This window comes from Parasteatoda tepidariorum, chromosome 7 (assembly GCF_043381705.1).
Source record: "Parasteatoda tepidariorum isolate YZ-2023 chromosome 7, CAS_Ptep_4.0, whole genome shotgun sequence".
NCBI lineage: Eukaryota > Metazoa > Arthropoda > Arachnida > Araneae > Theridiidae > Parasteatoda > Parasteatoda tepidariorum.
In genome coordinates this window covers 19,195,656-19,209,794 of record NC_092210.1, presented here as the reverse complement: position 1 = coordinate 19,209,794, position 14,139 = coordinate 19,195,656, and the positions used below count along the sequence as shown (strand labels likewise).

The 14,139-nt window shown below is 26.4% G+C and overlaps 2 protein-coding genes across 5 annotated transcripts in view; one reads left to right on the top strand and one right to left on the bottom strand.

Moving 5' to 3' along the window:
* LOC107436767 (SHC-transforming protein 1) overlaps positions 1-2,133 on the top strand; it is a 37,928-nt gene extending 35,795 nt beyond the window's left edge. For all 4 annotated transcript variants that reach the window (XM_071183139.1, XM_016048575.3, XM_016048576.4 and 1 more), the window contains one exon: positions 1,120-2,133. In XM_071183139.1, the coding sequence (XP_071039240.1) occupies positions 1,120-1,272 (153 nt within the window). In that variant the 3' untranslated portion in view covers positions 1,273-2,133. The remainder of the gene's footprint in view (positions 1-1,119) is intronic.
* A 2,340-nt stretch (positions 2,134-4,473) lies between these two features.
* Positions 4,474-13,128, bottom strand: LOC107436766 (zinc finger CCHC domain-containing protein 9). The gene is made up of 6 exons (XM_043047573.2): positions 13,046-13,128; positions 11,757-12,590; positions 9,305-9,440; positions 5,760-5,849; positions 5,353-5,421; positions 4,474-4,636 (listed from the first exon to the last, which is right to left on the bottom strand). The coding sequence occupies exons 2-6, from the start codon at positions 12,579-12,581 to the stop codon at positions 4,512-4,514; spliced, it is 1,245 nt and encodes a 414-aa protein (XP_042903507.1). The 5' UTR covers positions 12,582-12,590; positions 13,046-13,128; the 3' UTR covers positions 4,474-4,511.
* Between the last annotated feature and the right edge of the window lie 1,011 nt (positions 13,129-14,139).

Sequence of the window (14,139 nt, the reverse complement as noted above, 5' to 3'; positions counted from 1 at the left end):
TCTAAATAAGTGCATTATATTTTATATCATTAAGTATAGATATTGTAAGAATATGTATGAGATTGGAAACTATTTTATGCCTCTAGTAACTAATTCTCATATCTGAAGCAACTATTTTTTGGAGTCCTACTCCAGTGACAGCCCTGCATTTCTTGTTTTTTTTCAAATCATCTGGTAAGATTTGATTTAGAAATTATAAACTTGAATTGGCCCAATCTATTTTATCCAAAATATATTTTTAACATATAGGTAATATGACTAGATTTTAAACTTCAAAAGATGAAAAATTTATTAAGATATTTTATAGGTTATAAATTGTAATATGAAAAAGTCAGTTATCAAATTACTATAATTTTTTTTTTTGAGCTTGAATGTACCAATCTATAAATGGAAAGTTTAAAAAGCCAATATTTGGAAAGGCACAATCTTTTTAAAAAATCATTTTTATGAAGGAGCCCACTTTGTTAGCAATATTTTTGTGACAATGCAAATAAATGATAGTAAAATAAACTTATGTAGTTACTTGTTTGTAAGTAACAAGCTTGTTTTTATAAAAATTCATATTTAAGAAGAAAAAACTGTTAGTAAAAGTTTGTATGTATGTATTAATATTTTAATTTTATAATCTATTGGTATACATATCTGGGTGTCCTAAAAATGACAGACAATTTTAAAAATCTACTGAAGAAAAATGAAACAGAAAAATATGGAAATGTACTACAGTTTGATGTATTATACAGGAAACTAGATAATTTATTGTCAATTTTAAATTTATCAATTTTAAAAATTAATTACAAATTTTATCAACAGATAGTTTTTTATTAGAAGAGCAAGCTGTATGTTTTCTGTTGCATGTCAGACTGTTCGAACTGAAATGTACACACAGGCTTAAATTTATTTTCAGACTACACCACATTAATTAGAAGGAGAAAAAAAACGGTGGTTACTTATTAAACATTTTATTGTTTTTTTCAAATTAGTACCATCTGTTGACAAACTTTGTTAATAATTTTTGAATGTTGTAAGAAAAATAACTAGATTACTAAATTATTGGTCAATTTTTGGGAAACCAGGTATTCAAATACATTAGTCATTTTAACAATTGTACTCTGTTTTCAGATAAGGACTAAAGACCATATATTTGATAGTATTAGTCACCTAATAAAGCACCATAGAGACAATTGCTTGCCAATCATATCCGCAGAAAGTGCCTTACTTTTAAGAACACCTGTGTGCAGACAGCGACCAATATCTAAAGCAGTCCATGTATAGTTTTTTTTTGTGTACAGATTTTATTTTATCACATTTTACAATTGAGAGATTTGAGATCAATCTAAATTTTGCATTTGATCAGATCACATATTTTTCAACTTTAGATATTTAACTTAATCCCATTTAATGGTTACTTTTTTTAAAAAACCAGTTTGGGTTATTTGAAACAAGGTATTTTTAAATTTCACATCGTATTTTTTTAAGCAACCCTTCGAAGCCAAATTTTAAACATAACTGAAAAATTACATATTTCGTATAAATAAAAAAAAAAATGGTTTTATAAAATTATTAAGTCAAAAAGCCTATTTACAAGTTTGTGAATTGTTAACTTCAAAACATAGTTTATTATTTAATAGATTAAATCTAAAAGTTTAATTTTATGTGTAAATGCTGTAATTATTTGTTAGCTTTTAAGATTCTTAAATGATATTTGCCTTATCCTTGATTTCCTATACATATTTTTTAATGTCCTGTATAAAAATATAATTTTTTCATTTAAAAATAAGAAACTTATTTGTAAATTGTTTTTAAAAAATCTAGTTGTTCCCTTAAACTTTCCTTTTTCTTTTTAAAGTAACAAATGAATTTACTAAACTCTTAGTTAGGATTTATTTATTGCACATGTACATATTTGTTTGAATCTGAGAACTTCTTTTAAATTTGGTATAGTTTTTTTAAAATGTCTTCCAAGATTCCTTATTAGTCACTTTTTTGTTCACTGGGATACTTGCTTTTTTACACTTTTTTTTTTACATGAATAGTTTGAACGTGATTTGTTAAGGTCTTTGTTATTTTAAGCATTGTTTGTATAGCAGTTAATATCATTGTAATTTTTGTAAAATAAATATTTTAAATTGTTAATCTTTTGTTGTGTGATTCAGCTTAAAAAGATTTTTTTTAACAAACGTTATCAGTAATTAGAGAACATTATCAGTAGATTGATACTATATTAAATGGTAATCAATGTAGCGTATTGTTAAAAAAATATATGTATCTCCCATGGGAAACATAGCTCTGTCTTAAATGTGTGGTTGGATGATAATGTTGCCACATCACTGGTAAACTATCAGTCATAGGTTCGTACATGAGAGCAGAAAAATTTTAACATGAAATAGGGAATAAAAGGATTTAAGGAAAAACATATCATTACATGCTCAAGGTAACAATATTTTAAGCTTGTTTTTTAAATACTTGTAATGACCAGCGATATAAGGTAAATAAACTAATTTAGAATGACAGGATACTACAGATATCTTTGTCAATTTAATATTTTAGGAGTTAAATAATTTAACCCTTAAAATTATCCAAATGCTACTTTTTTGTTCTCTGGGATACTTGACTGGATAACTACATTACTATCATATGAATTCCAGACTTACTAAATTTAACTGAATAAAAAAATAATAAATATATCTGATAAAGATTGGCTTTTGAAATAACTTATTATTCAGTGGTTAAAAATGCATTGCCATTTCATGATGTTAATACATATAAGTGTTTTGTTTTCTAAAAAAACAATCACATCAGAGTATTGCAGTGATACTTATAAATTTTTAAAAAAAATTTGTAATAGGAATTATAACTACCATATATTTCTGTGCATAAGTCAATTTTTTACACTACCAAAAGCTTATAAAAATCGGGATTGATTTGTACACCGATAATAAAGCTGTATATTCGTTGATGATCCTGAAATATCGATGCATTATAAACAATGAGATAAATAAGAATAACTCTATATCAATTTACACCCCTTTCAAAAAATACTTTCAATGCTATATACAAGAAATTTTGAGATTTCTCTTATTGTGTTTCCTTTAGAAACAGTACTTTAAATTTTATTAAGAAAATGAAAAGTAATAATTTATTTATTCAAGAAATGTATTTAAAAATATGAAATCTTTCATGCTTTTTCAGCATCAACTTATACACATAACATACCAGAAATTCGCTATCTCGTAATAAAAAATATTGGGTCTACTTATACATCGAGATATAATGTAATCAGTTTTGCAAATAGAGCTTTCAATAGGTGTACAGATATGTCAAATGGGTTAAATATTTTCAAGCGGTAGTCTTTCAATGTATGATCCTTAATTTAGTAAATTCAATTCATTGAGTTTTTACTAAGTACTTCTAAATAATTTAAGAGCTTATATGATACACCACTTCTTTATAGCAAAGCCATGTTCAGCCTTAAAATTAACCAAAACTTCTGCAAATTTTAGTTTGTAGTAGATTTTTAAAATATTTCGTTGAACCCGTAGCTATTGGCATCTCTGGGTGTATTTCTATAAGTTAGTTTGGGATATTAAATTGACCTATTTCTTTGAACCTATTGATTACCATAACTTATTTATTTTAACTGCACTTTAATCCATCAGATCATATTTCAGGATTTAGAATGAAAATTAATAGCGTACATGCAAAGCAAATCCTATGAAACAGTTTTTCAACAAAAACACATTTTGATCTCTTATTTAATATTAAAGGACTTTTACTCAGGCAGGGTTCCCACTCAATTTCAAAAAAAAAAACATTCCCCGACTTTTCCAGGTATACCAGATAAATTTCAACGAAAATTGAGACCATATTTTCATCAGAAAACTTTGATTCTTTTATTTGTAATGTGAAATATTAAATTTACTAAAAGATACCGTTTAACTAAAATGTAAAATTTTTGCGACAATTGTAATAGATGTTAGACTTATTTAATTCGAACCTCAATAACTAATAACTATTATTGACAATTTTAAGACTGGTTATTTTCCAGGTTTGATATAGGAATATTCCAGGTTTTTGTAAAAAAATTGCAACTTCCCCTGATTTTTGGAGTTAAAAATAAAATTCCCTGACAATTCCAGGTTTTTCCTGTTCTCCCTGACCCATGTGAACTCTGTCAGGACTATAAGCATTTCATTTGTCATTTTTTTACTCCTAATTTTTATATTTCACGGTGATAAAAAATCTGAAGTACATGGATATGAATCTATGCATAAAATTCATTAGTCAAGCCATTTTTAGAAAATTCTTTTTAACAGGAGTCACAGGTACATGATTTAATGTATATAAATATGGTATATTTAATTTGAATTTATGACAACGTAAGTGGTATATGTACAGATGTCCAAAAAAATAGAAATTAAGTTTTTGAAAACACCTATATGTGTATAGAAAAGTTTCATAGAATATAAAGAACAGTTATTAAACAGAATACTTTTAATACCTTTTTACAAAAATTAAAATACTACAACTTTAGGCTTTGCCATTTTAACTTTTGGAGTCGCTTGTTCTGTGTCCACAACTTCATCATCAATGCTTGTACCTTTATCAATTGTGTTGAGTGTTACAGAAGAGCCTTTCTCTGAAATTGACAAACAAATTAATTGCATAATCATAAAATAATTTCTGATGTTTTGATTAATTACAATATCTTTAGCTACATTTATAAAAATCAAATATACAATTTTTGAACCATAAAAACAAATTAATAATACCTAAATGGCTATATACAGTCGGACCTCTATTTAACGAAGTCACTAAATCCTGATAAAAAGTTCCTTGTATAGAAAATTCGTTAAATAGAAAATCGCCATTTGAAATACTTAAACAACACAAAACAAATTTTAAATTTATAAACACTATACATAATTAAAATAGTAATTGATACACCTTTATCTTGTTAATTATTATCTACTATCAAATTGCTTCAAATGATTTTCATATCTCATGTGCTGGATCTTAGTACAGATGATGCTTGTTTATACGAGTGTGTTGCTTACCTGGTAAGTTGTTTTTCCAGGATAGCATACCACACCGATAAATTTCCCTTGTTAGTTACGTATTAGAAGAGCTAGATTTGTCCTTTCTATATTCTCCAAGTATGATAATATCCTTACTAACTTTTATTCAACTCAAATATATAATTTCCAAACCATAAAAGCAATTAAAATAAAAATACCTAAATGACTAGACATTTACTTAAAATTTTAAAATAAAATTAATACTGAATGCAAACTCTTGTTTTTCTTTTGAGACTCATAACTATAGTCAGAAAGATGAAAATAGATAAAAACTTACTTTTACTGTTCAATGTTGGACAATCTTTTCTTAGATGTTTGATACTATCACACAAACTACATTTTCCGCCTAAAAAGAGTAAATCAAAATTATTCAGTGAAGAGAAATTAATACTCTTTAAGAAATAATTCTCCCATTCCAACCCAGTTTATACAGTAAAAAAGTTAGGGCAATTAAATTAAAAAATTAGTTCAAAACAATGCTCATCCACATAAAGTTGAACTATTAATTAGTAATTTAACTGAATAAGTAATTATTAATACAATTGATGTTAAAATGTGTCTATTTAAATTAAAAAGAAGATTAATTTATAAGTAGAAAATAATTATGAATAAGTAAAAGCATATTACATTAAAAACAAAATTAAGTATAATTAAATAATGTATGTTAGCAAAACTCATCATTACCCTTAGGATATATCCCATGCTCATTGATGGGGCAATCTCGACTGATATGACCTTGTTCTTTGCATATGAAACAGGTAGCAAAAGGAAAACCTAGTAATAAAAATTAAAACACTAAATATAAAAGTTCTTAGGATATAATTATGGCATAAAATAAATACCAAATTAAGAAAACATACACAAACTTATTAAAAACTTTACTGCATTATACTTAAAATTTAGTTCATAATATGTGTGTTTATTTATATGAAAGCTAACTGATTTAAATAAAAAAAAAATTAATGGAGGAAGAACTTTCATGCTTAAAATTGAGTATACATTCTTTGAAAGAAAAAAAATTACAGTCACACTTTAAGTTGTAATCTACTTAAGAATTCATTTACAGGGGTCTGTCCAGGCCAAATTTACTACCATTTGCAGTACCTTCACAATTTCAACTTGAGGAAAAATGGTAGCTTCACAAAATACTTTTTCTTAAAATTTTATTTTTGTATCCCATAGGAAACGATAAATCCATATTTTTGTGTTGATTTTTTAATATAATTTTTAATTTTCACAAATTATGTCTAAATTTTCACAAAATAGGTACCTCTCAGAAAAACATAGACAGACCCCTGATTTATCAAAAGTCCTAATTTAGCAAAAAAAAAATTTAAAGAAAAAAAGGGATTTATGTTCACAGACTGTATACAATTTCATAGTGAAGCACATATCTAGGATTTAACATAAAATTTTTCATAAATGCTTAGAAAATTATTTTTATTGAATGTGCCAGAAAAAAAAAAGCATCTTGAGCAAGTAGAATTTTCTTCTCTTTTATTATACAAAATCCTTGCTTATTAATGGGAATATCTAGAGTGCTATGGACTTTCACATAATACAAGTAGAAAAAGGAAGGCCTAGTAATCGAAATTAAAGTGCTTAATGGAAAATCTTATGGCAATATTTAAATGATAAAAATAAATACTAAATTAAGTCAACATACACAAACTTATTAAAAATTAAATTACAATAATATTATACTCATATATAAAAAAAAACCTCATAGATGATGAATAAAAGTGAGAAGTCTTAAAAAAATATATAGTCTAACTTTAAGTCGCAATCTACAGTCAAACTTATTTATGGCAAGCCCTAATTTAATAATAAAAAAATAAAATAAAAAAATTAAAAATGGGATCAAATTGTTAATACACTGTATAAAATTTTATTGTTATGCACAAATAAAGATTTAACAAGAAATTTTTCATAAAACCTTTGGAAAATTATTTTATTAAAGGTGCCAGAAAAAAAGTCTCTGGTTTTAGAAATTTTATTCCTTTAGAAAAAGTTTTAAAACATACTTTACAATGAATAAAGATAAGGAATGGGAAGGGGGAAATATGTGAGATCTCTCATCTGTTTTGTCATGAAGCATACAACAAGTTGAATCATAGTTCATAATGTTGCAACTGTTGAATAAGAAATTAAACATTGTCACTGAAAAAAGTATCAGAAATGCTGCTGCATAAACTATTGAATAAACTATACTTTCCGTTATCTGTTTGGATGTCGTTGAACAAGTGCTCGTAAATTATGTGAATAAATTATTATGAATCAGGCTTGTGAAACATTTGTTTGATCAGCTTCATATTTTGGTGATACATTGGTACATACATTTGCTCCATGAGTATTGCACGTCAAACAATGAAGAAAGGTACAAAGATCAATAGATATAAAGAAAAGCTTTTAATTTCAGTGTAAACCAAAAATATGACATTTTCAAATCTTTCATTTTTTTCATAATTTTGGGTGATTTAGCTTTAACTAGTGAATTGGAAGTTTTTAAAAGGTTGGCAGCATAATATGAATAGTTAACACTGAGTTCTCCCTAGGAATAAAAAAGAGCAGGGTACTTTCTCTCAGAAAAGGGTACTTTGAATATTGATAAGGCACTCATTCAACACCAAAAAAATTTATCGAAATGTGTAATATTATGCAATAACTGAATTCTATCCTCAACAGTTTTTAAATTACTTTTTAATACTATTTTATGCGTCTCTTTAAAAGTAATTTTTAAAATAAGAGAAAAATTTGCAGTTCAGACAATATCCGTGAATAAATTTTTTCGAAAAAAGTTAACTGAAAAAAGATCAAAGCCCTCCTTCTAAAACTGCACCGGAAAAACACTGGTTAACATAAATAAAGCAATATGCTTCGCATTACTTTTTCATTTTACAACAAAGATTAATTTTTATTAATGATTTCATTTTACAGCTTTGAGTCATAATAAGAAAAAAAATTGAAACAATAATTTTAAAGGTAAGGAAAATAGTAAATAACAGAATTGCTATCATAAACATGATTTAAATTTACTTCAATGCTGTTTTAACACAGTGAACAGTAACAATTAGTCAAAATTATTGTCATTCTGAATCACACTACTATAGACTCCAATACATTCATTCGTAGTCTTTAGGTATCACATAAATTTAAAAAAAAATTATATGAGTAAGTTTCCAGCCAAAATAAGTACAGTATACTCTCTTGAAGTCTCAAAGTTGAAGGGACGCTAAAAAAATTTCGAGATACCGAGTTTTTAGGAGAACAAGTTTAGAACTAAGTATGTTCTAAAAAGTCGAAACAAATATTCTGAAATATTACACTAAAAAGTAGAGTCATGAAACGAGAATAATTATGTACTATTAAAGATGTATGTAATGATAGTTGACTATAGGTCTAAATACAACAATAATTAAATTCTATTTTTAAAAGTAAGACAAAAATAATTAAATGCATTAAATAGAAAAGAATTGGGTTTACAATAATTTTACATAGGGATTTTCTGAAAAAAATTAACATAGCAAGGTTTTGAGAAAAATTATTCAACAAAGAAATTCAAATTAACATTAGGTGAATATATAATGTGAAGGGAAAAAATAATTTTTTGACATAATAAGGTTTTCGTGATATTGAGAGTATACTGTATTCATATCCAATGATTAGTGGATATGAATAAAAACGATTAAAGCACTTTTAATGCCCTTTTAATAGAATTTCTTAATTAAATTATATTTCTTTTCAATTACCTGTATAACTCGAAACCTTTTTATCTTGAATTTTTCGCCTTTCCTGTGAGATTCGAGATAAACAGGTTCGACTGTATTATGATAGAATTACCAATAAAGGATGGGTTAGTTAATGATCACAAAACGGTTAAGAAATGACTCCTGGAAATGATCCTTGTCAGGAAAACAAACAGATAGAATGAAAAAAGTGAATAAAAACTAAAAAAGAGATCTAAAATAAAATACTTTAAGCATGCCATATTTTGAATAGTTAGAAACCTATAATTGATTAGAAATCAACTGATGCTCAACAAATGGTATTTAATCAAAAATTACAATGTCAAAATAATTTTCAACCTAAAATAACATTTTTTTCTTTCATCAAGCTGGAAAAAAAAAAAACTATTCTGATACAAACTAAATTCAGTGCATCAATTGATTATTTTAAATGAACACATTTTAAACAACCATTTAGAGAAAAATAAATTTACAAAATATCACCTGTGATTTCCTTTTTGCACGTAGTATATTTATGATCAGTTGAGCCACATTTTAAACAAATGGAAGCAGCTTTATTATCCTCATTTGAAGGACAATTAGCTACTAAATGACCAGGTTTCCTACAGTTGAAACACATCTAAAATAATAAAAAATGTGAAAGGTAAATGTACAGCAAATTAAATTTAGCGTATTTTCTGCTTTTTTCTAAATACTTTCAAATAGAAACTTAGACATCAACAATCATTTTTTTTAATAGGCTAGCATAAATTTTTATGAAAAGTATATTTTATTTAAAAATGTAGGTACCTCTGGTTGTGTCAGTCTCCTATTGAGATGAAATTCTGTTAATAGATTTCCAGAAGGGAATATGAAAGAATGGGTCCACCCTATAAATGGGTGAGGCAGAAGTCGAATTCTTGGCCATAGATGGCACCCCTAGCGTCTAATAGTTTATAACAGTGTTTCCAAACTTATGACTTTTGTGTACCCTTTCTAAATTTTTTGCAATGTTGTGCGCCACTAATAAAATGAATTTATTTTTTACTATAAAAAAATTGCACAAAAGTTAAAAATCACAACTGTTGGTTTGTTAAGTAATCTTGAAGAAGTCATTAGTCTGCAAAAAGCCTATTTATTACGGTTGTTACATTTAAAATACTCAACTTTTTTTCATAAAGCATTATTCTAAACTTTTGAAAAAGATGTTCAAGGAAGCAAGCTTGTAATTATTTTTTCAATTATATCAAATTTTTTTAAAAGCTTAAAATCAAGATTCGGTTCATTGCATTTTTGTTGAAAATAGAATTTATTAACAAGGAATTCATTAAAAGAGCCAATAAAATAATTATTTTGAAATTTTATAAAAATATTTAATTCGATTTTGAAAAAAAAAATTTATTTTAAGTAAATTGAAAAGCTTAAGATGTAACATTATGTTAAATAAAATGCTCAATCCTGTTATTTTGACTTATAAAAATGGTTTTGCAGTTTATAAAAATGGTGCAAACATACAAAAAAAANAACAAAAAAAAAAAAGCGCACTAAACCAGAAGTTAGTGAAGAAAACATTGAAAAAGCAATGGAAGCAGTCAGAAATGCTGCATCTTTAAGAGCAGCATTCTGAATGGACTTTTCAGCTTTAAGATTAAAAAAAAAAAAAGTCAAATAATTGTTTGGATGATAAAACCAAACAATGTACAACTAACACAAAATGCTACAGTTCCAAATACACAACCCAACAAGTTTTTGATGTCAGGCAAGAAACCCTGTTTTATAAATACATAATTATATATGTTGTTTTTTTTGTCCTAAGCAGCTGTAGTTGGCAAGTACAAGTTCACACAAAACAAAAAACATTTTTTTAAACTTATAATAAAACTTTGTGTTTCATTAAAACACTATTCACTCTATTGATCAGACCAATAGTTATTTTAAGTAATGCTTCGATAAAGTAGCTAATTTTAGCATTGGTTATACAAAATTTTAATTTATTGGTATCGACTTAACAAAATTAATTTTTTATCATTTGTTTCAAGAAAACTTGGAAGATTTTTTCTCGCTCTTATAGTTAATGTTTATATACTTTTAAAATTTTAATATAAAAAATTAAAAGAGAAATAGACAATAAAAAAAGTCACATCAGAACTCTAGACTTCTTTGGATTCTTCATTTATGAATCGGATTGATTGGTAAATGAAGATAAGGGTACTTAACTTTCCTTCTAAGCTGCCTACCAGCCAACCTTAGGCATTTAAATAATAAATAAATATAGATGAATTTTTTTCAAAATTATAATAAAAAAAAGCTTTATATTTGAAAGTGGCTTAAAATAATTTGACTGATTCATAAAATTAATTTTATTTTTTTTTATTTTTACTTTTATAGATTTTAAATTTACTCCAAGTTATAGTAACTTTAATGAATTTAAAAAATAAAAAAATGGACAACATGTTACAACCCTAATAACAAGTTTTTAATTTTTAAAAACATTCAGGGGTAATTGTGGCACAAAGGGAAAAACCCTGAAAATTTTGTGCGTAAAACACAATTTTTCAAACTAAGATTTATACTAAAATTACCTATCAATGAAGAATATCACACATTTAGAGTAACTAATTTAATAAAAACTTAGTTCTTATAAGAAGTGCGATGTCAGATTTTAAAACTGTATGCATATGAATCATGATATATTGCACCGCATAACTTTTTAGATAAATAATAATAGCTATATAAACAATCAATAAGAGTTATATTAACAAAAATGATCAGAACTGTTAAATTCAACAATTTTTTTTAACTAAATTATATGAATATGGAATTTATGAATATTGGAATCACCCTTAAATCAGAGATAACCTCGATCTAACTAAATAAATATATCATAGTTCAACATGTAAGAAAAACCAAGTTGGAAAAGTTGGAAATTTTTAAAATTGCAATAGTTTCATATTACCTGGTTGGCGTGAGATTTCCGAAATTCATCTTGCGCTTTTCTTCTTTCTTTACGCATTATATCTTTGATTTCTTCGGTAGATAAATTTTTCTTTTTTAAAGCTTTTCTTATTCGTAACAATTTGCTTTCGATATTTTTAGGGAGCAGCATTATTCCAAGCTCTTTTCTCCTCTCCAATCGCTTTTTTTCATACAATTTATTTTTCTCCAATCTTCTCTTTGATAGCTTCTTCGATTTTAACTGTGCTGGATTATCTGATTTCTCAGCTGGAAGTGGAGAAGATGAATCAGACAGTTTTTTCTTTTGCTTTTTTAGCTTCTTTTTCTCATATTTTGATAACTGCTTTGCAGACAAAGATTCTTGCCCCTTTGGATTAGAAGATTCACAATCATTGCTTTCCTCTAATTTTTCAGTTAAGTCATTTTGATTATTTTCATGTATATTCTTAACTATTGCGTCAATTCTGATATTTTTTGTGGATGTATATAGTTTATTTTTCAGTTTTTTCTTTTTTGTATGCACAGGCTCAAGAGAATTTTTAAGAGATATCTCTTGTAACTGACCATTATTTGTTTCCGGGTAATTTAATTCGTCATTGTTTTTCTCATTAACAGAATCTTTAGAAACTATTGATTGAATTTTATTTTGGTTCTCATTTTCATTTTTAGATTTTAACTTTCCTTTGATATTCTTAGAAAGTTCTTCCCATGGAGTAGCATCTGGCAATTTCCTATTTTTTTTAAATTTAGCACTTTTTTTTGTGTGGGCCTTCTTAGCAGCTTTTTCTTTGCGAGCCATAATAGCAGCTTTTTTTGTGCGTGACATCTTACAGAACTAAAATAATAAAATAAAAAAAGTTATTAAAGATACCTACATCGAACTACTAAAAAAATAAGCAGTTTGAAACAGATACTTGTTGAAGAAACCAAAAACAGGTTACGTCAATTTTAATTTGGTTGTTAATGTGGCACTGCAGCTATATTAATAGGCTACTGGAAAGAGTGAGGAAGTCACCCTTAGATGATGAGAGTTGCATGTCCGTCGCTGTAGAAAAAAGACGAAAATTTGCGGAAGATAAGCAAAAATTTTAAAATTTAGTAAGGTAGGTAGATATTTTATTGACATCGCACTAGAGCTAATTTTGATCCTATGCAAAGAGGATGGCTCCCCTGCTACGGTAGCCAGATGACCTGCATGCGAAGTTGAGCACTTAACGGTAGAACAGTTTAACGAAGAGCGATACAGTGTACCCTCCGTCCCTATGCAGGCTGATCAAAGTGGTCACTCACCCGCTTACTGACCGCAACCAGTGATGCTTGACTTTCGTGTTCTATTGGGAACCGTGTCTCTACGATCAGTACACTGTGAAAATTAAAAATTTAACAAGAACACGAATATTTATATACAATATAAGCATCTATATTATGTAACAAATAATAAAATATTTAAAAAAAACCTAAGGAGTTAAAAAATTTTTTTCTTCAAATCTTATGGAATATAATTGTCTTAATTCATAGTAATGGAATCTTCTGTTAATCAGTTTTAATATAATGAACAGATATTCACTTTATCAGATAAGATGATTGTAAGTTTAAAATTGATAACGTGAAAAAGAAGTCTAAAATTGAATTCAATTTACTTTTCTTTTTTTTCCAATTAACAATTTTTCTTTAAAACATGTTAGGTTATAATAATGTATACAATACAAATTTTTTTTGTATAATATCATCTGATAATATTAATAACATTTTTTTAAACTAAGAAAAATAAATATTCCTTTTATAACAATTTAGAAGCAAAATCTTAAATAGGGTACTTGCAATGCAAAAATTCTTCATTTGCTTCCATTTTTATGTTTTTTCTAACAGTTTAGTCGAATTGTTAGGATAATTTAAGAGCCGGAGAAAACACTTGCAAGCAGTTTAAATTCAAACAAATTAAATTTAAGAAAGTTAAAAAAAATTTTAATACACCTTTTTAAACTATTTTCACATGAATTTTTTTTTTAAAAAAAACCTATATATACATTAAACTACTTAAGAGTTGATTTGAATATTCATACTTAATTGTATTTGATTAAAAATTGAGTATGCTTTTTGTATGTAAAATTACAACTATTTTGATTTCAATAAATTAATATTTTATTTTAAAAATGACAACTTGAAAATTAGCAACTTGATAGCTTGAAAATTATTATAACATTTTAAACTCGACAAATTATTTTAATGTTTGATATTTCTGTTTAAAAAAAATCCCCCCCCCCATNGAGTTTCCCCCATTTCTTTCACTTGGGTTGGAAGAAATTTAATTCTACCAGGGTGATTTTATCTATTGTGGAAAAAACTCTGATTAGCATGTTTAGAATAAGGCCCTCAAACCATTA